We start from the raw sequence: 21,371 nt of genomic DNA, 5'->3' as shown, positions 1-21,371 counted from the left end.
CCCTCTGCTGCCTGGAGGCAGGTGACCCCCAGTCCCTAGAGGATGGAGGGGCCACAAGACTGGCAGCCCGCTCTGGAGGGCGGAGAGGCGCCCACTCAGCGGGAATGTTCAGTGAGCAAGAAATATTCCCCTGGTGTCAGTCAACTGAAAGAGCAGAGACTCTATCTGTTACTGCAGTTCCGTCTACCCTGATGCGACAGTGAAACTGGGAACGGGGAAGTCACAGCCAAACAGGTTGTAAAAGGACTGCAACAACATCAGATGAGAAATAATCATTTCTGACTAATTTACTATGTCAACAAATTTGTCCTCGGACCAGTGCCTTCTAAACGGGAGAGATCATTAGAAGCATTTGGGGAACTTTCAAAACAACATAAACTCCTGGGCTCTGCTCCCAGAGATGCCCCCTCAGCAAAGCTGGAGCGGAGCCCGGATGTGCATAAATCTTTCCAGCTCCTCGGAAAATGTGCACTTGCGTAGACGGAGGGAAGGGGAGTGTCAGGACCTTTGCTGGAAGCAGGCTGGCACATCTATTCAAATGTTAAATGCACACCAGTCAATTTTATTTCTAGGAATCCGCTCTCACAATAAAAGCACTAGTACAGAGAGGGTTATGCTTATAAAGATGTCAACGACAGCACCGTTTCACATGGCTTTGTAAAAAGGGAGGGGCCAGACGTCTGTCATTAGGGAAAAGTTGGAATGAATTACGGGCCCACCCACCCACGAGGTACTAGAGCTCTGACATTCGGTAGTTCACCTAGAGATCTGAAAGCACGTCCTTAACACAGCAGTAAGTCGGTTACTTAACATACAAGTGTGTCATCTCATCAAAAAGAACCCGAGTACAGATACTCTTACGCATCCATCTATACAGATGTTATCTGTGGGTATGTAAGCGTAGACAAGGTCTGGTGGGGCCTACACCAACGAGTCCTATTCAGTGAGGCAGGGGATCCAACCCAGAGGAGCAGAGCAGAGACGTATTTTTTCGTCCTGTGAATGACTCTCTCCTGCAGAGCCCAACTCCAGACCAGCTTGCTGACCAGGCCTCATCCTTGGGCCCCGTCCCCGCCTGCCTGGCCCAGGGGTAGCAAGGACCCTGCTGTCAGGCTTGTGAGAATCTCCGCCTGCACATCTGATCAGGATCGCCATCCCCACCCTTCATGCATCGCTGGCCTGTCTTCGGCAAGAGTCCCCTACCCTTGATGTCTCCTGTTAGTACTTTTCCATCCACGGGCCCCCTCTCTGCTCGTTGGCCATGGATTAGCAGCTGTCTGTACCGTATGTGGGACTGAGCCAAGTTCTATTCTGATGTCTGGTTCCCCCCTTGCAACAGTACTGAATAAAATCTGTCTTTACAGCCAAGAAGTGAAAATAAAGATAAAAATAAAACATAAAAAATGTCTATCCTTTATGCAAAATTTGCTTTCTTCATTCTTTGAATCGTTCCAGTAAATACGCATTCCTCCTGTAATTTAGAAAAACAATTGTTTTTGGCAAAAATGTAAAACCGCCCTTCTGTTTGTCCAGATTTGGGAACTAGTTTGTTTTTCTCACCAAGTCCCCAGGCAGTCCCGGATCAACACACAGACCAGCCCCTTCTCCCCACGTGGGGAAGCTGCCGGCTCCAGGCGTGCGCCAGCTTGGCCTCCCGGGCCGAGCGGAAAGGCACCGGCTGCCCGAGCCACCGGGTGAGCCAGCGTGCAGGAAACAGCCGTGTCTTCCCAACGCCTGCTCCCGGCAGCAGTTAAACCAGCACCTTTCAAAGCGGATTCCGCCTTCCACCAGCCACGGGAGGGATCTAACACAGGCTCCTGTGGCCAAACGCATCTGGGGGGTGTTGCATGTACCCTCCCAGGCACCCCCAATCTCCTGAGAGTGGCAAGCACGTTAGCATAGTTAAGGTCCTTCAGGAAAGCTGTTTAATCTTATTTCCCAAACTATTTGACTATGATACTTTTTTTTCCCCAAACATACACATTTTCCTTTCAGGGACATGTGTTGTTAGTCTAGTAAGAAAATCTCGGAAATCTATCTCCATCTGAAACACCTGAACTGCAGAATCTCAGGCGCTAACACAGAGACGGGAGAAAGAGTTTCGAAGGTGGCGGGGTTTTCCCAGCCCAGCTGTCTCCCTCTAACTTAGCTGCTCGCACCATTTCAAGTAGATTTGACTGGATTATACATTCCTTCTCATGGGGCCTCATGGCACCTTGTGCGGGACTGAGCATACAGCTGATGCTTAATAAATGCTTAGTGGCTGACTGATTTTTACTCCTTCTCAATGAGGATGTGTATTTTCCATCCTCCCTGGTCCTCACCCCAACAGGCGGAAGCGGACCACGGGTATTGGGACGCTCAAGAGGAGGAGGGGCCTTCAACTTGGGCATGCAGAACTCCAAGATATCAGAGTGTCCTCAAGTCCCCACAAGTAGGGGGGTCTGCTCCCCAGATGACAAGCCGCCCCCACCCCCCACAGTCTCTGTCCCACTCCAGGCCACCTGGGCCCAGCCTTACTGAGCTGTCCCGCAGGTACTGCTCCCAGATCCCGGCCGTCAGCCCGCGTCCAGCGTCACACGGCAAGTCCGCAGACACAATCCTGTGGTTGACCAGGGCTGACAGGTGGGTCCTCACGGTGGACAGGTGTCTGCAGTACGCAAGCCCTGTGGGGGCAGAAGGGGACAGGGTCATCATCCACCACCCAGCCCTCCTGGCCTTGTTACCTGGAGTCCCCCAGGCGCTGTCCACAACCGTACTGAACCCTCACGACCCAGCCAGTTCTCGCTATCCCCCTTTCCAGGTAAGGAAGGTTAGGCTCAGAGAGGTACAGTCACCTACTGGCTTGACTGCTTAACAGCTCTGTGACCCTGGGGAGGTCCTACCGCCTTTCCCAACCTTGCTCAGGGTGACGCCACCTCCTCTGCTGGAATCCAAGACATTTAATGCACAGGCTGGAGGCGAGAGGGGGCTGCTGACCCTGTGGCCTCACTGTGCCCGTGGGCACCTCCAGTCCACGCCAAAAGAGGAGGAGGATGGGGGAGGCGGGCCTGGGTCAGGAGGGTCCTGGCAGTCATGACCAAGATGCTAAGGGTGCTGGTTTGCTTTCAAAGACGGCCCTGCCTACCAACCTTCACCCAACCCACCCCGGGTACCTGCAGGGCACAGTGCCTGGCATACGAGGGCCACTCGGCAGGTACTAGCTTGTGTTCGTTTAGACCACATCCCTTTCTTCTGGCTCCCCCGCCATCACATCCTGAGAGAGGACCCTGGGCCTTCCGGAGCCTGAGGACTGGCCCCGACCAACAACGTGGATAGCCACGATGATAAGGATGATGATGATGATGATGATGATGATGATGATGTAACAGGTAACACTTATACAGCGCATACTACGTGCCAGGGAGCCTTCCCCAGAGCTCCCACAACCTAACTCATTTCATTCTCTCCACGGCAGGTGTCCTTAGCATCCCAGGGCTACAGATGAAGAGACTGAGGCACAGACTGGTTTCGTCACTTGCTCAGGTCACACTGCCAGGAAATGTGGGGTTGGGATTTGAACCAAAGCCTGCCTGGCTCCAGAACCTGGGCTCTCAACCACCATCAGGGATGAGCCACATCGTGTGATGACGTCATTCAAGACCCCTCTCCACCCCCTCCCCTTCCTCCAGGAAGCTCTTCCCTTTGGGTTCCATAAATACTTGTCCATTGTCTGCTCCATGCCCGGCCCCGCACTAGGCACTGCGGATGGGTGGTAATGGAACAGGTAAAAACCTCGATCTTGGAGAACTCATGCTCTCCCCGCCTTTCCAGGCACTCTGGGATACAACCTGTGTGGCTGTTTCATGGGCCAATGCAGGACGTGTTAACGCTTTCCTACACCCCCACACCTGCTGAGAACTGATGGGGCAGAGTAGAAAACACAGAGCATGTGCAGGCAGGCGGGCCTGCATTTTGGTGCCAGCTCTGTGGCTTCTTAGCTGTGTAACCTTGGGCAAGTCACTTGGCCTCTCTGTGCCTTAGTTTCCTCATCTGCTCCAGTGAAACAATCAGAGTACATATATCATGAATTTAGTTTGTAAGTTATTTGGAAGGGACCGGGCCACCTCTCCCTTCTGCTCCTGCCCACAGGGGAAGGGAGCTGACAGCTACTGAGCACCCGTGATGGGCAACGCCAGGTGCTGGGGGCCTTATACACGCGTCTCACTCAGTCTTGAAAACACTCTGAGGGGGGCACTGGGAATGCCTCGGTGATTAAACCACACCCCTGCCACCAAGGAACCACATTGCTCACTGCCCTCTCTTAGGACCAAAGGATACTATTTAGTCCCGATCTGTACATGAGGAAACTGAGGCTCAGAGAAGTTAATGTAGCTTCACCAAAACCAGGCATCTGGGGAATAGGGGAACAGCGGTCCAAACTCCTGAGCCAGCCTCCTTCCCCTGACATTTCTGGCACACAGTAGGCACTCAATAAATGCTCCCTGGAGACCACAGTGGCAGACAAGGTCAATACGCACATCCATAGAAGGCTCTGGAAAGGATCTGGTACTTCATATTGTCACAGAGAAGCTTCAGGGGAGCCCTGCAGGTGGAGGAAAAGGGAGACACTTAGATCAGATCCGCACACAACCCAGCTTTCCTGGGGAGGAGCACAGCTCGTCATCTCCAGGAGCGGATTAAAATGAACCAGTCAAGGGGACTGTGGGGTATTGTTTCTACCCATGCAGCCTCACGGCCCTTCTGCCATCAGCTTGGGAGTCACTGCCCGACTCTGTCCCAACGATTTGGGTGGGGCTGATTCTACCCAGTGCTTGACTCAGGTTGGAGTCACAGTGATTGGGTAAGAGGTGGTCACATGATCCAACCTAGGCCAATGAGAATCAGCCCTGGGACTTTTGTTGGAACTGCGAAACGGACACTCTTCTCCCCGATTGAGTTCCTAAGCCAATGAGATATGGGGCAGTGGCAGCTGGGATCCATTTTTGCTACTGCACAGAAGGGCCTGCCTGAGAACGAAACCATCATAGGGGCAAACAGAGGCAAGAGCTAAAATAACAGAAAGGTTCCTGTTTTGAGCCCCTGGACCCAGCCATACCTGAAGCCACCACACCTGTGGATTTCTCATTTCTGTCACAGATTTTCCTTTTTACTTGAACAAGTTGAAATTGGCACCCAACACCTTCAGAAAGAGTTCTGACTCCCAAATGACCCGGCTGACCCACACAGAGCCAGAGGGGGAATCGGAGTCCAGCTGTCTGCAGTCGGTGACACCTCAGAAATTTCTCTTGCATGGGAATTTTGGGGGGCTTTTGGCAGAAAGAGGAGAGAGGAATAAGGCTCCAGCATTGCTGGAGAAAAAAAACAAACAAGGAGTGCCAAAGGGAGGGTTGTGCATTCTTGCAAAGAACACAGTAGAGCAGTATCTGCATATTCATCCTCAAGACACCCAGGGGACACCCAGGGGACACCCAGGAGGCTGAGGAGGAGGCAGGGCTGAAGTCCTCCAGTTATACATGGAGGCATTAAACTTTAAAGACACCCTCTTGGTGCCTTCAGGTTGATGAGGCTCAGGCTTGCTCCAATTACATGAGAACAGCATCTCACTGACAGCCGTCCCACGGCGTACCTGGCTATCTGCAAGGTGGTGAGCTCCCTATCACTAGAGGTGTGTAAGCAGGTACAATGAGAAGGGGCACTAGGTTAGAACAGCATTTTTCAGTGGTCTACGGACCACCAGCCCATAATCACTTGGAATTTCTCCTACTCAAGCAGGGCCACTAGGAAGCCGTCCAGGAATTACCAGGGTTGGCTGCCCCCCAACCCCCATGGTGATTCTGATGCACATTAAAATGTGAAACTCTCCAGTTACATCGGCGCTTCTTGGACTTGAAAGTACACATGTGATCTTGGGATCCTGTTAAATGCAGATTCTGCGTCAGCAGGTCTGGGATGAGGGACTGAGAATCTGCTCAGGTGATAATGTTTCCGCAGACCACACACTGAAAGCCGGGGCTTTGAAGGCTTCAGAAACTTAAATGCAGCCCCCACCCCTGATGTGCCTACGGCTGAAGACTGACCACCCCCTGGGACAGAGACCCAGCAGCCTGGGCTGAGGGGGAAACAAGGCCATTCTCGTAAGCAGGCTGGGTAGTTCCAAAGAGCCCAAAGCTCTATGTGCAAGGAAAGAGCTGACCTGGGGATTTAACTTCATACAATAAAACAGTTTGTCACTCAGCGAGCATGACCATGTGCCAGGTACCACCTGTTGTCCACTTCAAACCTTCACCTGAACTTTCCTTACAATGGCCCCACTAAAGTAAGCATCTGTGTCCCCATTTGGTGGAGGAGCAAACCGAGGTATGTGTGGCTGTCATTACACGTTATTTCTGGTTTCTGCCTTAAAGGAGCATGAGAGAACTGCATTTCCCAGTCCCTCGTGAACAGGTATGAATGGAAATAACAGGTGCCTCATTTGGGCTGGAGCGCTGAGTTGCTGGTTAAGAGTCCCCACCCCACTAGCCTCCTTCCCCTTGTCACTGTGATTGGCAGTATTCAAGGTGGGGGGGGCTTTTAAGGTGGAGAAAGAAGAGTCCCGGCCTGACCTGTAACACATACATGGTTTGCATGACAAGTCACCCTTCACTGTAACAGCCCCTGAGATCACAGCATTGCTTGTTGCTGTGCTACACCTTGTGTATCCTGACTGATGCACGCAAGGAAGCCCCAACAGCCAGGGCTTGACAAGGGTATGACTGAACCCAGCCTTGGATGATCCCACAGCTTCTGAAGTCACTGCAAGGCAAGCAACAGGGAACCTCCAAATCTTTGGTCAATCCTTCCATTTCCTCCTCCCACAGCTCAAGCCCCTCCTACCTCTCGTGGTTGCAGCCATTGGTTGAGCTGCCATCAGCTGAGCCACTCTGTGAACAGGATGAGCAAGAGGATTTGTGGGGGCTGGGCTGCCAAAGGGGTGGCAGGTTGCTCACGGAGACATCCATCAGGTCCTGGGGCACTGGGGTGGGCAGGAGAGGCAGAAGAAAGGCCCTGGGTGAGCCTATGTGGGCTACAGACACCTCACCCCAACACACGCAGCTCACTCCTAAGCCAGCACAGGGATAGAAAAAGGCCCTGCACGTCACAGTGGGAAACAGCGACCCCAATCACTGTCTGACCCAAGTCCTTGAGCCCGCCTGATCCAGTGAAAGCCACCACCAAGATTTGGGGCCCCCAGCAAATGGACAGAGCTGATGACAGTGCAGAGACAGAAGAAGAAAACACGGAGAGACCAGAGCCACGGAAGCAGGCCCCATCCCCAGAGCAGTCCAAGCCTCACGCCATGTTGTCACTCAGCTACCCTCACAGGGGGCGGGGCCGAAGGAAGGGGCCCCACCTAGGGTTTCGGGGGAAGGTGGACAGGCTCCAGTCCCCACAGGTAGACTCGCTGGGTGAGAGAGTCTCTGCTGGTGGGACAGAGGGAGCCTGACCCATCTGATGAGATAGGGCTGCGAGGGCAGGAACCAGTGGAGTCCTCCAGGGAGGCAGGCGCCTGCACTGTCCATGGTCCTGAACCGAACAGCAGCTCCACCGACCAGCCTCAGGCAGGCTGGCGACCCCCCACCATCACAAAGGAGGCTTGTTATAGCCTGCATCCCACCCCTGACCCACTGAATTAAAACCCTCTGGCACTACAGCCCTCGAGCCTGTGTTCCAGAAACCACTCTGATAGAGCAGCCGCACTGGAGAACAAACGAGGCATGAGGGCTCTCCCAACTCCCCGTGATTCCGGACCAGCTGCTCCCAGGACACAGCGCTGTTTCTGTCCCCCCTTTCTCTCCCAGCTCCAGGAAACCACAGCGTCTGCGATGCTGCAGAACAAACACACTGGTGATGTGGACATAACAATGTCCATGGCTAACTTGCTGGCCTCTTGGCAGATTGAGACAGGTGCAAAAAAATCTTCTTTTCTGGCACAGGGCTTGGGAAACATTTTCTGTGTGAGGCCAGGAGGAGAATATTTTTGGACTTGTGAGCCACTCGGCTGCTATCGTGACCCCTCCGCTCTGCGGTCACAGCGCAAATGCAGCCGTGAACACAATGTAAACAAGTGAGCGTGGGTGTGTTCTAATAAAACTTTATTTATGGGTACTGAGATGTGAGTGTCATGCCATTTTCACCTGTCACAAAATGTATTTTGCTTTTGATTTTTTTCAAAAATCAAAATCTGCAGAGAAAGACCAGCAAGCTCTGTATGTTCTAGAAAAACAGCCCCAGTTCTTCGTCCATCCCAGGGAAACGCTGATCAGCTGTGGCCAGCACGCTCTGCCCCCAGCCCTTCCCCCCCATAGGCATCACCAGTGCATCCCCCTTCCCTACTGAACCCACAACACTCCACGCTGCCTCCTGCAGGGCACAGGCTGGACTGCACAAGGGCAGCGGGCTATCTCCCGCCTCCATCTCCACTGGGACCAGCGCTCAAATGACAACATGGCAGAGGTGGCCGGCACCCAGCCCCAGGGGTGGGGGATCCAGACATTACTGGGGGGCTGCTGCTTCAAGCCCGGCGTGGGGAGGGTGGAGTCCTGTCTGGTTTGCGCCCACTGACTGTCCCTGGCCACCACCAGCATGGACCGGCCCACGGGAACCACCATCCAGGCAGGGCCCATGGAGACGGGGGACGTGCTGCCCACGGGGCCGGCAACAACTTGAGACACAAAGCAGAAAGCATCGGTGAGCTGGAAGGTCCGAGGTGGGCAGAACGCTGGAACGACTGGAAGAAACAGTTCCTGGGGGCTGAACCTCTCCCCTGCCCAGCCCCCCACGGCCCCCAGGTATCGTATGGGAGCGGAGAAAGAGCGAACAGCGACATTCATGAAGCACCTCCTCTGTGCTGGGGGCAATGCTGGACAGAGGAGTGCCGTATCACCCGAACGACCCAGCGAGGGACGCCCTTCCCCCAGTTTGTAGAGGGGAAAACTGAGGCTCGGAGGGACGCACAACCTACTCGGCCAAGGTTCCCCGGCAGGAACTGGCATAGCCGGTCTTTTTGACTGAAGTCCCCGCTCTCTCTTCCCACTGACCACAGCTACAGCTTACTGAGTGCAAGCACGACCCCTTTTACAGATCAGGAAACTGAGGCCCAGAGTGTTTAAGCAGCATGCCCAAGACCACCCAGCTGGTAAGTGGTGGAGCTGAGATTCCAACCCAGGGGATGAGACCCAGAGATCCTATCCCCTGGACGGCTGGGGCGCCATCCCCTGGGGGGCCTCTGGGAGCCAGACAGAACACATTTCCCAGTTTTCTCCCCTGAGGGGGAGCGAGCCGGGCACTGGCTGGGGGCTGCCCCAGGGAGCACTGACTCCCTGGCACTGCTCTGTGCCGCAGCCACGGGCAGAGGAACCCAGGGGGCCAGAGGAACCCCTCAGGCACAGAGACCCTGAGTCTGGAGCTGGCAGGGGGGTGGCGTGCACAGCGGGGAGGGGGGGTGGGGGTGGGCACAGCTGGCATCTCCCCACCAGCACATGCAGGCCATGGAGGCTAATGTTGATCTTTCCCAAACAAGGGACACCCAGCACCCAGCCCGGCTTCCAGCAAGAGCCTACACGTCACTGGTTGGAGGATGAGCCCCTGCAGAGCCAGTTTTCAGGGAAGGTGGCCCCAGGGCCATCGGGTCCTCACGAATACATCAGCTCTCCAGTGGGACTGCGAGCCAATGGGCAGCCTGGGGAGGCTCCAGACCCTGATCCTGGGAGGGAATGGACATGGGGATGAATGCTTCAGGACACTCTGTGGCTCTTACTGACGGAGCAACATGAGACCCTGCTCCCACCTGGCCACGGATGAAAACACGAACTCAGCCACGGAAGACCGTACTGTCCCGCGCCCCCGTCCACCTCAGTGGTGGATGAGGGAGTGAGTACTAGCGTCCGGGCACACTGCCTTCGACCTTGCCGGGAAGGACGTCTGCCCCTCACTGCCCAGCCGAGGCCACTGAAGCAAAGGGAAGCTCAGAGCCGTCACCCACCCAGTGGGATCATGGGGGCCACAGAGAGTTAAAGAACATGAGGTTAATGGAAAGAACCTATAACGTAACACTGATTTGTTTAACAGACATCCATACGGTGCCTCATACATGCCCGCCTCCTTCCAAGAACTCTTCAAATATTAATTTACTTACTCCCAACGACAGCCCATGGCGATGGTAATCCTAACAGCAACAGTCTCCGCTCACTAGGCGTCTGTTTCACGGCGGTCACCGGCAAATTGTCGGGGTGTACTAATAACCATCACCTCCCGTGCTAGTGCCGAGTGCTTTGCTTTGCTCTGCTATTCTGTCACTTACTGAGTGCCTACCGCATGCAAGGCCTTATCCTACGGGGTGTGCACTGATGACCACAGCACCTCACTGAACCCTCACGACACGTTCAAGTACAATAACTCAGCAGCAGCTAACATGGGGGTGTTCTCTGTGCCAAGCGCCTTATCTCACTGAATCCTCCCGAAGGCCCTATGTAAGTAGGTGCTATCGACACCCCCATTTTACAGATGGTGAAACTGAGGCACAGAGTTGACGTGACTTGCCCAAGTTCAACCAGGATTCCAGAGCCCACATCACTACCTCTACCCCGGGCACCGCCCGGCCAGCGGCACTGGCATCGTTGTCAGCTAGGCAGAGGGTGGTTATTTGCTCTCATCTGGGGGAAGCCGAAGCTGCCAAGACATAAACATCCTGATTCCAGGCCCCCTGCAGGTCCCAGAATCCAGACCTCAGGCCGCCTATTTGCAAAGGCCTCAGTCGGTTTCGGGAATGGCCAGCCGACAGGCGGCTCGCTGGGCGCAGGGGCGGGGCGGGGCGGGGCGGGGCGGCTCACCGAACTCCGACTGTAGGCTGGGGTACACGATCCTGAACACGTAGTCTGTGGCCTCGTCGTCTTCCTTGTCCGAGGACGTGGACTCTGCGGAGCCCTGAGGGCTTCGCTTGCGCAGTTTCGGGAAGACCTTGCCCTGAAAGAACACACCCCAGTGCACAGTCCCTGGGAAGCACCCCACCCCTGCGGCACGGCCCAAGGGTCTCCATGGGGCATGCATGAACCCACAGAGCCGCGTGAGGGCCCGTGGGCAAAAAGGACCACTGCCCACGGCTGCACCCCCCCTTTCCACCCCCACGATCACTCACCTTCCCCCGCTGAGACCAGAGCGGAGGGTCCAGCTGCCCGTGCGGGAGCAGCCCGTTCTCCAGGCACGAGAGGAACTGCAGGAGGTGCCCTCCCTTGGGGAAGTGGAAGGGCGGCCTCTGGATGCCATCCTGGCTGACCAGCACCACTGTCCCGCCGCTGTCCACTGCCACCGCGAGCCGGCACAGAAGACCCAGCAGGGAGTCACTAGGAGGCATGGTGACGGGCCCTCCCGGCAGACACCCGCCCCTGCGCCCCCCAGGCATGCCGAGCCAGACACGCGGACCTGCTCTGAGGCTCTGGCAAAGGCCAGGGCCAAGGCCAGGGGCGGTTTCAGCTCCCCGGAGTCCCTTCCATCCCGCCCACCGTCGTTGCTGACCGGGGGCTGTAGGAAGCGGTTAGGAGGAGTGTGGTTGGCCTCCCCTCAGCCACCCACCAATGCCCCCAAACACCCCGTGCCCCTCAGGCACCCTCTACGGATCTGCCTGACCTGTTCTCCTATGGAGGCTTTCAGATCTACCCCTCCTCAGGGCAGCGGGTAACTGCCGCTCGCCTGTACGGAGCACTTACTGGATATAAGCACATCGCATTAAAGGCGGCATCTTATTGTAGTACTCAAAACCTAAGACATGTTATTGCCTATTTTACAAATGATAAAGCCGAGGCTCAGAAAGGTTATGTATTTTGCCAAGGGTCACACAGCTAGTAAGTGGCAGGGCCTGGATTTGAACCCAGGTCCAGCTCATTAAATATGCTCAAATGTTTTCTGCCTCGGTGGGCCACAGAGCCCTTGTTTTCCAAAGCAGGATGACTCTCTGCTTGTTATGAATGTCCCTTCTTTCAGCTTTAAAGGGGGACTCTAGTTATTCATCCCAGTCTGCAGAGCACTGACTTTGGAGTGACAAAGACCCGGGTTCAAGTCCAGGCTCTGGGAGTTACAGGCTGTGTGTCTGTGTGCCACGCTGCTTCCTCCCCTGGGGACTGGGAATGACAGGGCCCCTATCACTGGACTGTTGTGTCGACTAAATAAAGAGCATGTACATTTTCAGAACCACGCCTGGCGCTCACAAGCACTGAGTAATAGCAACCAACGCCCCGGTTTGACACTGAGCCCCTATACACATCGCTTGGTCCTCACAGTCACCCCACTGAGAGGAAACTGAGGCTCAGAGAGGAGCCCCTTGTCGGAGGCTGCCTGGGCAACGAGGGGGTGAGGCAGGCAGGGGGCCCAGATGGAAGGCCCCGGCCCTGTGCTCCCCGCGGCGGTCCCTACCTTGCTGGTGGCAGTGCAAATACACGATCTCCTCCAGGCGGATGGTCATGGCGTAGTCCCAGTAGACGCTGAAAGGGGAGGGAGGGTTGGACCTGCAGGATGTCTGCCCACTTCATCGTGGGCAGAGCCCAGGGGGCCTGAGGACCACACCCAGGGGCTCCTCTACCCTTCCCACCAGGACCCACTTGTCCCTAACATGTGTTATCACAATCTTCCCAGACCCTATGTCCCTGTCTTCAGTCTCATCTTTCTAAGGACTCCCTCCTCCACTGCCCCTAGTCCACGTGGCTGAGGCCCCACCTCACACACCTCCCACCCCTGAACTCCAGGAACAGCCACCTGACAGAGGCCTGACCAATCAGCACATTCCACTGCTCTGGCTACAGTGATTGGTTCAGAGGTGGCCCCGTGACACAAGCAGAACCAATAAGATTCAATTATTGGATTTATGTTAGAATTACTGGTGAGAGAGGCTCCTTTCTGCTGGGAGAGTGGTGGCCAGGATGCTAGCAGCCTGGAGATGTGAGGGGGACAAGAAAAAGCCTGCCTGGGAGTGGCATCAATAAGCCGGGGCAGCGGAGGCAAGAGATGGAATGCATCCGAGTCTTCCTCATTTGAGTCCCTGGATCCAGCCCTGCCTGAAGCTGCCACCCTGAGATTTTTCAGTTCACATGCACAAATGCTTAAGTCAGCTTGAGTTTGGGTTTCTGCCACTGGTGTCTGAGTCTTGACTGACTAAGACCCTGACTTCAGGCCCCTCTATGTTCATGGGCAGGAGTCAGGATAGCCACTCAACAGCCTCGACTTCACGGGTCCTAGCCGTGTGACTTGAAGGCTTGGCCGAGCTTCAGTTTCCTCCTCTGAAAGTGGGGATGATGAGAATACCTGCTTCACAGTGTTGCTGTGGGGGTTCAATGGAATCAAGTGTTTGGAAGGGCTCAACACGGCAGTGACACCTTAAAAAAGTACTTGGCCAATGGTCCCTGTGATTTACTCAAGGTTTGCCATTTTCAGCTCCAAGCCTACCGCTATCTTGAAACAGATTGTTTTTCCTCCTCCGAACACAATGGGAGGTGGGGCCACAGGAACTTGGGCTTGGTGGCAGCCACAGGAAGGCACTGCTCAGGTCTCCTTCACGGGACCCCGCTGTGGGGCGCAGAGCTGACCAGCGGCTCCAGAGGCCACCCCTCTGGGTACACCGCCAGCTCTGTGCCAAGGCCACACTTCCTCCCAGCTAGGACTGAGTGCGCACACATGCCAGTGTCGGCCTATTCCTGAGCGACAGGGGACTCCGGCCAAACGTCCTCAGAACTGCACTGTGTCCGAGGCTCTTCCTGCCCAGCCCCCCTCCCTCCCGCTCCTCCCTCGCAGGGTCCACGGAACACAAGACTAGAGCTCTGGCTGGGCCCCTTGAAAACAGTCCCCACTCTACTGAGACGCAGATCTACAGGTGAGGTCCTGTGACGCCTGCCCGCTGCTGCAGGGTGCTATGCGGAGGGGAAGGGAGGGCGGATGGCTGTTAGGGCTGGGTGACGGGTACTCAAGTCCGGCCTGCTGTTATGTTGGAAACTCTCACAGCCAAACGTTTTTTGAGAAAGACCATGTAAAGGGAAAATGGGGCGAGATGTGGGTGCAGAGCAGCGGACTGCAGGGCTTCTCCTCCCCACCGGCTAGCTACCAAGATGCCTCAGGCTGAACTAATCAGGCCGCCATACCTTTGCCAGGTGGCTTCCCTTTGTTCTTCCTAAAACCGTCCCTAACTGTGCCGGGGCACGGGGCATTGCGGCAGGGAATTCCCAGCCCCAAGTTCCTTTGGAGCAAAGCCTCGGCTGGGTCTCATAAATCCAGAATATCAGAAGAGACAGCCCTAGACTAGAGGCCCACCAACCGACACTTCCTGCCTCCCTTTTGCATAGAGGGATGGGAAAGTTGGCAGCAGATGGCAGAATATTTGCCAACTTGGGGCTTGTGCAATCTTTGTTAAGATATTTCTGGGTTGTCTTTTGGCCAGGATCTGCCTGACTCCCACACCCTGAGATTCTTCCAGTCGGTTTCCAGGTGGTCCCTAGTCTGTCAGTGACCCGTGAGGCCACCGCCACAGGGAGGCTGGGCCAAGCGGCTGCAACCACCAGAGGGAGCAGCGGGTAGGGTCAGGGCCCAAGGGAAGGGCCCAAAGATCCCTGTGCTGAGGGAGGGGGAGGGACCTGGCGCCCCACCTCTTCTCATAGTCCAGGTCTCCCACAGAGCCGTTCATCAGCTGGTTGGGTGTCCACTTCAAGGTCATGACGTCGGCGGTCTGGTGCAGGGACAGGTATCCCGGGACGGCCTCCATGTCGTCTCTCTGTGGAGACAGAAGGACTCAGGCCTGGTCGTAGGGTCGGAGCCCACAGTGAACATGACCGGAACCCGGAGGTTAGGACGCTCCCTCTGAGCCACGGTCATCTGGAAGACCCCAAGCCTCCTTCTAAGCGGCCATGCTAAGCAGAACCGTTTGCAGCCAACCACCCAGGATGGGCTCTCGAGGTCCAGCTGTGACAGCTGCCCGCTCCCCACGCTCTGACACTCACACTTCCCTTCTGAGGCCTGGGGCCCTGCTGCAAGGGTGGGGCGGGGGGGTCCTTCAGAACCAGGAAGGAGCTCCATCCCTCTCAGCATCCCGCTTTCTGAAGCAGGAGACCATCATCTGCCATCATTTTAGCCAGTCCTCCAGGAGAAAAAGTGTGGCAGCTGAGAGCTACCTCCCAGTCCCCGGACACGACCCAGAAGCCCCTCCCTGAGTATCCCCACCATACTCCCTGCCCAGCAGCCTGGCCCTCCATCTCTCCAATCTGCCTGCAGTTTCTCACCTGCTCTCCTATATCCCAAGTTGGGGGGGGGGGGGGGTGGTGGAGAGGGGTGTCTCCAAGCCTCACCTACAGAGGTGACAGCCCCTCCCCCAAATTCACCTCAGCATTTGGAGACACACAGACGGAGCAGCTGGTGTGCGCCCAGCCTGGTCAGGGTCGCACACACTGTCTCAGTCTCACCACCCCCACCCAAGCCCGCAGCCCCGGCAGGGAGCATGGTGCAGACTTCCACCCACTGTCAGTTCACATCTTAATGCTCCTGGAATGAGGATGCCTCTTACCATCAGCAGTGTTGCACCACTGTGACATTGCCATTGTCTGACCTCCCGAGAACTGGGTCACAGCTGTTCATACTGTCACTTCCCTTAAGTTTGGTGCATGGGGGTCACTGTGCATGTGCAGTGCAGGTGCTATTCAAAATGTCTTCAGAAGGATCACCCTGCAATCCAGCTTCGAATTGAAAAGTTACCGTGTGTATGTGTGTATGTGGAAAGGTCGGGACCTGCAGGGACGCCCTCAATATGAGACTTTTTGGAAAATCAACAACCAAGTGCAATGCCTGCAAGAAATGCCGCACCTCCTGTGCTCTGGGTCAGAGGTCAGCAAACTCTTTTTAAAGGGCCAGGCAGGGAATGCTTCTGGCTTTGTGGGCAATACAGGCTCAGATGCTGCCACTCAATGCGGCCAGTGCAGCGCGAAAGCAGCCACACACAGTATGTAAACTGCGGGGTGTGGCTGGGTTCCAACAAAACTTCATGAAAACAGGCGCAGGGCTGAGTTTGGCCCATGGGCTATAGTTTGTTGACCCTTTCTCTTGATGGAACAGAAAATGATACTTGGTGGAAAAATAAGGATAATGGCTCCAAGTCAGAGAGTGATGCAGAAAATTGGACCCTGAAAGGTAGTGTTAGGACTGTCTTTAAAAAAAAAAGATTTTATTTATTTATTTTTAGAGGGAGAAAGAGAGGGAGAGAAACATCATCATGTAAGAGAGAAATAGTTGCCTTTCGCACACCCCCAACGGGGGACCTGGCCCACAACCCAAGCATGTGGCCTGACTGGGAATCGAACCAGTGACTTTTCAGTTCACAGACCGGCGCTCAATCCACTGAGCCACACCAGCCAGGGCAGTTTTAGGACTGTCTTAACTAATGTATTTCAATTATCTTTTCCCTTATATATGCTTATAAGAGTAATGTTATTATTTTAAGAAACTATATCCAAATACATCTCAAAGAGCTCTTCCAAAAAGTACAAAATAAAATTTTCAAGTAGTGAGAGAAACATTGCATGTAATTTAATCTAATTTTAAGTTCCTGATAGCTATGTTTAAAAATGTTCTATCTTAAATCCACGGCTTCTTAGGTCTCAGGAAACAGGGTCTTGCACCCATGAGATCGGGCACTGATGCTCAGACAGAGATGTGACCTGCCCAGGGACACTGGTGATTGAGACTGTGACCACAGAGCTGAAGTGGCAGACAGCTCTCCCTCCACTTCCTCTCAGTGGAGCCCAAACGCTATACTGACCCTGAGGTTTCCGGGGAGGGGACAGCCCACGAGATACCCCGTGACAGTGCAGCTCCTTGTACCTGCTCATCTCCCATCCCTGGGGCCTGGCCTAGTGCGGTGGCACAGGGGGTGACAGGAAAGTGGCATGGACTCTGGCACCAGCCAGCCTGACTTGGAATAATAACTCCGTCCCTTGCTCCACCTGCGGGGGCTCAGCATTACCATTTATGATAACAGCATCGACCTCAGACGGCTGTGGTGAGGTTTAAATGAGCTGGTGCAATTAAAAAGCATTTAGCACGGTGCCTGACACATAGAAAGTGCTTAATAAATATCAGCCGTGAGGATGTTTATTTTGATATCCTAAGCATCTAGCACTTAGCAGGCTCCGTATAAATGTCTGCTGAATGAGTGAAGAATAATAAGAGAGAAGGAAGGGACAGATAGCTGAGTGAACAGGTAGATGGACAGTTGGGCTGGAAAATAAACGGGCAAATGGGTGGCTGGATGGGCGAATGGATATAAATACAGGCAGATGGGTGAAGGGATGGTGGGAAAGGCAGGAACAGGAGGTGGTGGACACAGAGACTGGAAGAGAGGTGGCTGGCTGGCTGGCTGGCTGGCTGGAGGTACTGATGGGATGGGTGGATGCACGGGCGGACTCGGTGGCAGGAACACTGGCATGTGGATGAATGAAAGGGTGCACGGAAATACTGGCATATGGAGAAGGAATGGATGGAGGAGATGGCAGATGAATGAATGGATCGGTGAGTAGGTGAATGGATGGATGAGTGAATGAGCAACACGGAGCCAAAGGGAACTTCTCTGTAACACGGAGCCAGACCCTGGTGGGAGATCTGGGCCCAGGACGAACTCTCACCGGCTGAACGAGAACGTTGTTCTTGCCATACAGCAGGGTGGCCCGGGAGTTCTGGTGCAGGGACTCCACGTAGTCACGGGCGGAGAGGGATGGGCGGTCATCCATGCTGCCGCTCGAGTGCCTCTTCTGGATCTGGCAGCGTGAGCGGAGGGAGAGAATGAGGCCTGGGGGGACCTCCAATGCCCCACTCCATCCTCTGTCCACACCCCAAGCTGGGAACTCAGCCTGACTCCCACACAGGGTCCCAGTGCCTACCCCACTCACACAGAGGGCTGGACGCTTGGTGGGCGAGTCCTGCCGCAGGTGCGAGCTGTGGATGCGGTGCCTCTGGACGAGCTCGTCGGCGGAGGGATCGGTCCAGAAGTGATCCGCCGTCTTCATCTTGGTGTACTCCAGCGCACAGGGGCCCACTGCGGAGCAGACGGGCGCTGGCAACCCTCCGCCCCAGAAAGTCTGCCCTCCCGTCTACCCCCGCATGGGCCCCTCACGCCACTGCCCCTCCCCTCCAGCCAGCTAGGAGGCCCCAGGGTCCTGCTAAGGAGACGCCAGCATAAGACGCTGAGAGCAAGAGACAGGGAACAGGTAAGTTTTTATGGGGAGACTAGAAGGAGGGGAGAGAAGCCTTCAGGCGGTGCCCCAGGGGCCAAGATTAGAAATTTAAAGGAAGCTCAGAGGACCAGACCACTCACCCAATAAAGATGCCAGGATGGGGCCATCCACAGGGTCCATCAGCAGCGCTTCCTTTTCATAGTATTTGCTAGCAAGAGAGCAAAGAGCATGCAGGTTTGGAAGGTGACCAGCAGGTGGCGCACAATCCACTACGGCCTGGTGGTTAAGAGCAGGCAGCCTGGGTTCACACCCCCTCTTGCCAAGGGGTTACCTCTGTAAGCTTCAGCTGCCCCGACTGTAAAATGCGGATAATAGTGTATCTCCTGGGGCTGTCGAAGGCCTTTCGAGGGAGACAATAGATGTGAGGCGCTTCGTTTAGCACAGTGCTGGGCATGTAACTGCTTAATACATGGCCGTAACAAAAGCCTTAATGAGGTAGCAGGAATAATCGTTATATAAGGCTGCTGAGGCCTGGCCGGTTCTGTCTGCTGCTACCACATCTCCCATTTCAGACAGGAAGTCATTTAGAGGCACAGATGATATCTACCCTTCTAATGTTATTGAGGCAATAAAGTGCTTTTTAGCTGTGGTTATCCCAAAGGCTGTATTAACAGGCCTTTCTGTCCAGATAACTCACACGGGCATTGCTGGGCTGGAACACTCAAAAACGCCCCCCCCGCCCCAACCAGCTTCTGACTCTTCAAAATAAGATGTAAAGCCATCAATCAATACTGCAATGTTCAGGCTGAATGTTTTTGGTTTCTGTTTGAGTTGTGGTACAGTGGTTTCTAAGTCTTGGCAGACTTTGCACAGTCTAGACGGTGGCAGAATTTAGCATTGGCAAGGACCTGGTCCTGACCTCCTGAGGGTTCTCGGCTCAGAGAGGGTAAGTAACTTGCTAGAGGCCAACAAAGTGGCAGGAGGTTGGTATTGCTGTTCAAGTTATTACTAACTCCTTTTGATGGATTTATTCAGTAGGAGAATGCAAGGTCATACACCAGAAGCAGTCACTTCAGAGGGCAGGGGCAGAGACATGTTACAATGTACAAGAAGGTGAAGAGATTTACTGGAGCCCCCGAGCCTAGATTTCTTTCAGTTCCTTGCCTGCCTCAGGGCCTTTGCACTCCCTGTCCCCCGCCCCCTTCGCTTCGATAATGCCCACACCCCCTTCAACTGGAAGCTTAATTAACTGTCATGCCTTCCAGGACACTTGCCACAACCACCTGGAGGAGATTTAACACCATCTTTAATCTCCTGTCTGTCTTTATAATTATAATTACTTGACTGTTTTCTCTGCCATAATAGGAGCATCATGCAGGGAAGGACCTTGCTGTGTACTTTCACACCTGTTTTCCTTGCAAACAGGCCAAGAATAAGAGATGACGAGACCTACTGTGTGTGAAGATGTAGTTAAACAGACACTTCCATCTACCCAAAGATGGGGTGATTCTCAGATATTTCTCTCCCACCCCCGGCTGTGAGGAGTCTCAGACTGCAGAGTCCTCGAGGGCTCCCCACTGCTCCCGGCACAGCACCACAGGTGAGACCAGTGTACCGCGACACCTGGGTTAGTGCCTGGCTCACGGTATCGCAGGAGGCCCTCACACGCTGATTAGATGAATACACGGACGAGTGCTTGCCAGGAGGACTGCTTCTATAAAACCCCTACGTCAGATAATTCTGAGCCAGGGGAGAAAATGCAGAAAGAGTCCTCCTGCACTTCCCAGATGCTGGGTGCTAGCTAGCTGCTCTTTTTTAAAAATATACATCTTATTGATTATGCTATTGCAGTTATCCCATCCCTCCTTTACTCCCCTCTGCCCTGCACACCACTTCCCACCCAATTCCCCCCTTTGGTTCATGTCCATGGGTCGTACATATAAGTTCTCTGGCTCCTACACTTCCTATACTATTCTTGCCCTCCCCCCATCTATTTTCTCCCTACCATCTATGCTACTTATTCTCTGTACCTTTTCCCCTGCTGGCCTCCTCCCACTCCCCCGCTGATAACCCTCCGTGTGATCTCCATTTCTGTGGTTCTGTTCCTGTTCTAGTTGTTTGCTTAGTTTGTTTCTGTTTTTTTTTTTAGGTTTGGTTGTTAATAGCTGTGAGTTGGTTGTCATTTTACGATTCATATTTTTGAAATGTTAAAGGGATTTATCTAAGAAAAAGAAGGTCAAAAACATGGCCAAACCCTCTTCTCATCCCTCTCGCATGTGGCGGCAACCCCTGTCCTGTTCACTGAGAGAGAAAACAGGCGCAGAGAAACTGAGTGATTTCCCTCCAGCCACGTGGTTAGCAAGGAGACTGTGGGCTTAATTCACTGGAGAAGGGAGATCACCCAGATCTCAAGACCCCATACCCCACTCCAAATGCGAAGACCCTCCATTGCTATTAAACAACGTAATATTCCCAAGGGTCTAAGCTAGGTTAGTTCAGATTCAAATATCCATGCGCAAGGGGGTGCAACTCCCAAGACTGCCAGCAGGTGGAGGCAGAGGGCACCCAGCTCACCTGCTGTTTTCCACAAGGTAATGCACAATTTTGTCCAGGACCTTCTCAAACAAGGCCGTGCGGATCCACAGGTGCTTGATGGCGAGTGGGGACAGGTTGGGCAGTTTGGGCAGCTTCCGCACATTCTCCTGGAGGCCCTGGATCTGGTTTCGCCTTTGAGATCAGTAAAGGAAAAAACATATTCACAAAACGGAAAATCCAACAAGAGCAATATGCAAATGGAACAAAATGTTCAACCTCTCTAGGAAATAAAGAAGTGGCAACTAAAACAAACGATGTTGCTCCTGGCAAATGGGCAAACAGTTGAAAAAAATAATACACAGTGAGCTTAAAGGCGTGATGAAACAGACAATTTCACACACTGTTGGTGGGTAAGCCAGAATCCCATACTGGTATTTCTCTCAATACCTACCTACCCACCCGTCTATCTGCTGGAAAGGAGTGCTGGCCGTGGACACTCTTGGCCTATCGGTCCTTCCGTGGCTCCTGACTGCCCTTGAGACGACAGGCAGGGCGCTCCGTGACCTTTCTCCCGCTCACCTCTCCTTCCACCCCCATCTCTCT

General features: G+C 54.3%; 1 protein-coding gene across 6 annotated transcripts in view; it reads right to left on the bottom strand.

Moving 5' to 3' along the window:
- The window catches only part of SGSM1 (small G protein signaling modulator 1), a 58,736-nt gene that overhangs the window by 17,464 nt on the left and 19,901 nt on the right, over positions 1-21,371 (bottom strand). For 3 of the 6 annotated variants that reach the window (XR_004900565.1, XM_036014786.1, XM_036014789.1), the window contains exons 5-16: positions 20,808-20,960; positions 18,374-18,441; positions 17,940-18,094; positions 17,685-17,816; positions 14,664-14,788; positions 12,448-12,515; positions 11,177-11,340; positions 10,872-11,004; positions 8,540-8,704; positions 6,877-7,015; positions 4,521-4,585; positions 2,521-2,666 (exon numbers count right to left, since the gene is read on the bottom strand). Coding sequence is in view for 5 of the 6 variants with exons in the window: in XM_036014786.1 (XP_035870679.1) it covers positions 2,521-2,666; positions 4,521-4,585; positions 6,877-7,015; positions 8,540-8,704; positions 10,872-11,004; positions 11,177-11,340; positions 12,448-12,515; positions 14,664-14,788; positions 17,685-17,816; positions 17,940-18,094; positions 18,374-18,441; positions 20,808-20,960 (1,513 nt within the window). In the remaining variant the exon portion in view is untranslated. The remainder of the gene's footprint in view (positions 1-2,520; positions 2,667-4,520; positions 4,586-6,876; positions 7,016-8,539; positions 8,705-10,871; positions 11,005-11,176; positions 11,341-12,447; positions 12,516-14,663; positions 14,789-17,684; positions 17,817-17,939; positions 18,095-18,373; positions 18,442-20,807; positions 20,961-21,371) is intronic. The other 3 variants (XM_036014787.1, XM_028528359.2, XM_036014788.1) reach the window with 3 other exon arrangements.

Source organism: Phyllostomus discolor, chromosome 13 (genome assembly GCF_004126475.2).
Source record: "Phyllostomus discolor isolate MPI-MPIP mPhyDis1 chromosome 13, mPhyDis1.pri.v3, whole genome shotgun sequence".
In the NCBI taxonomy this organism is placed as follows: Eukaryota; Metazoa; Chordata; class Mammalia; order Chiroptera; family Phyllostomidae; genus Phyllostomus; species Phyllostomus discolor.
This window is presented reverse-complemented; position numbering and strand designations above follow the sequence as displayed.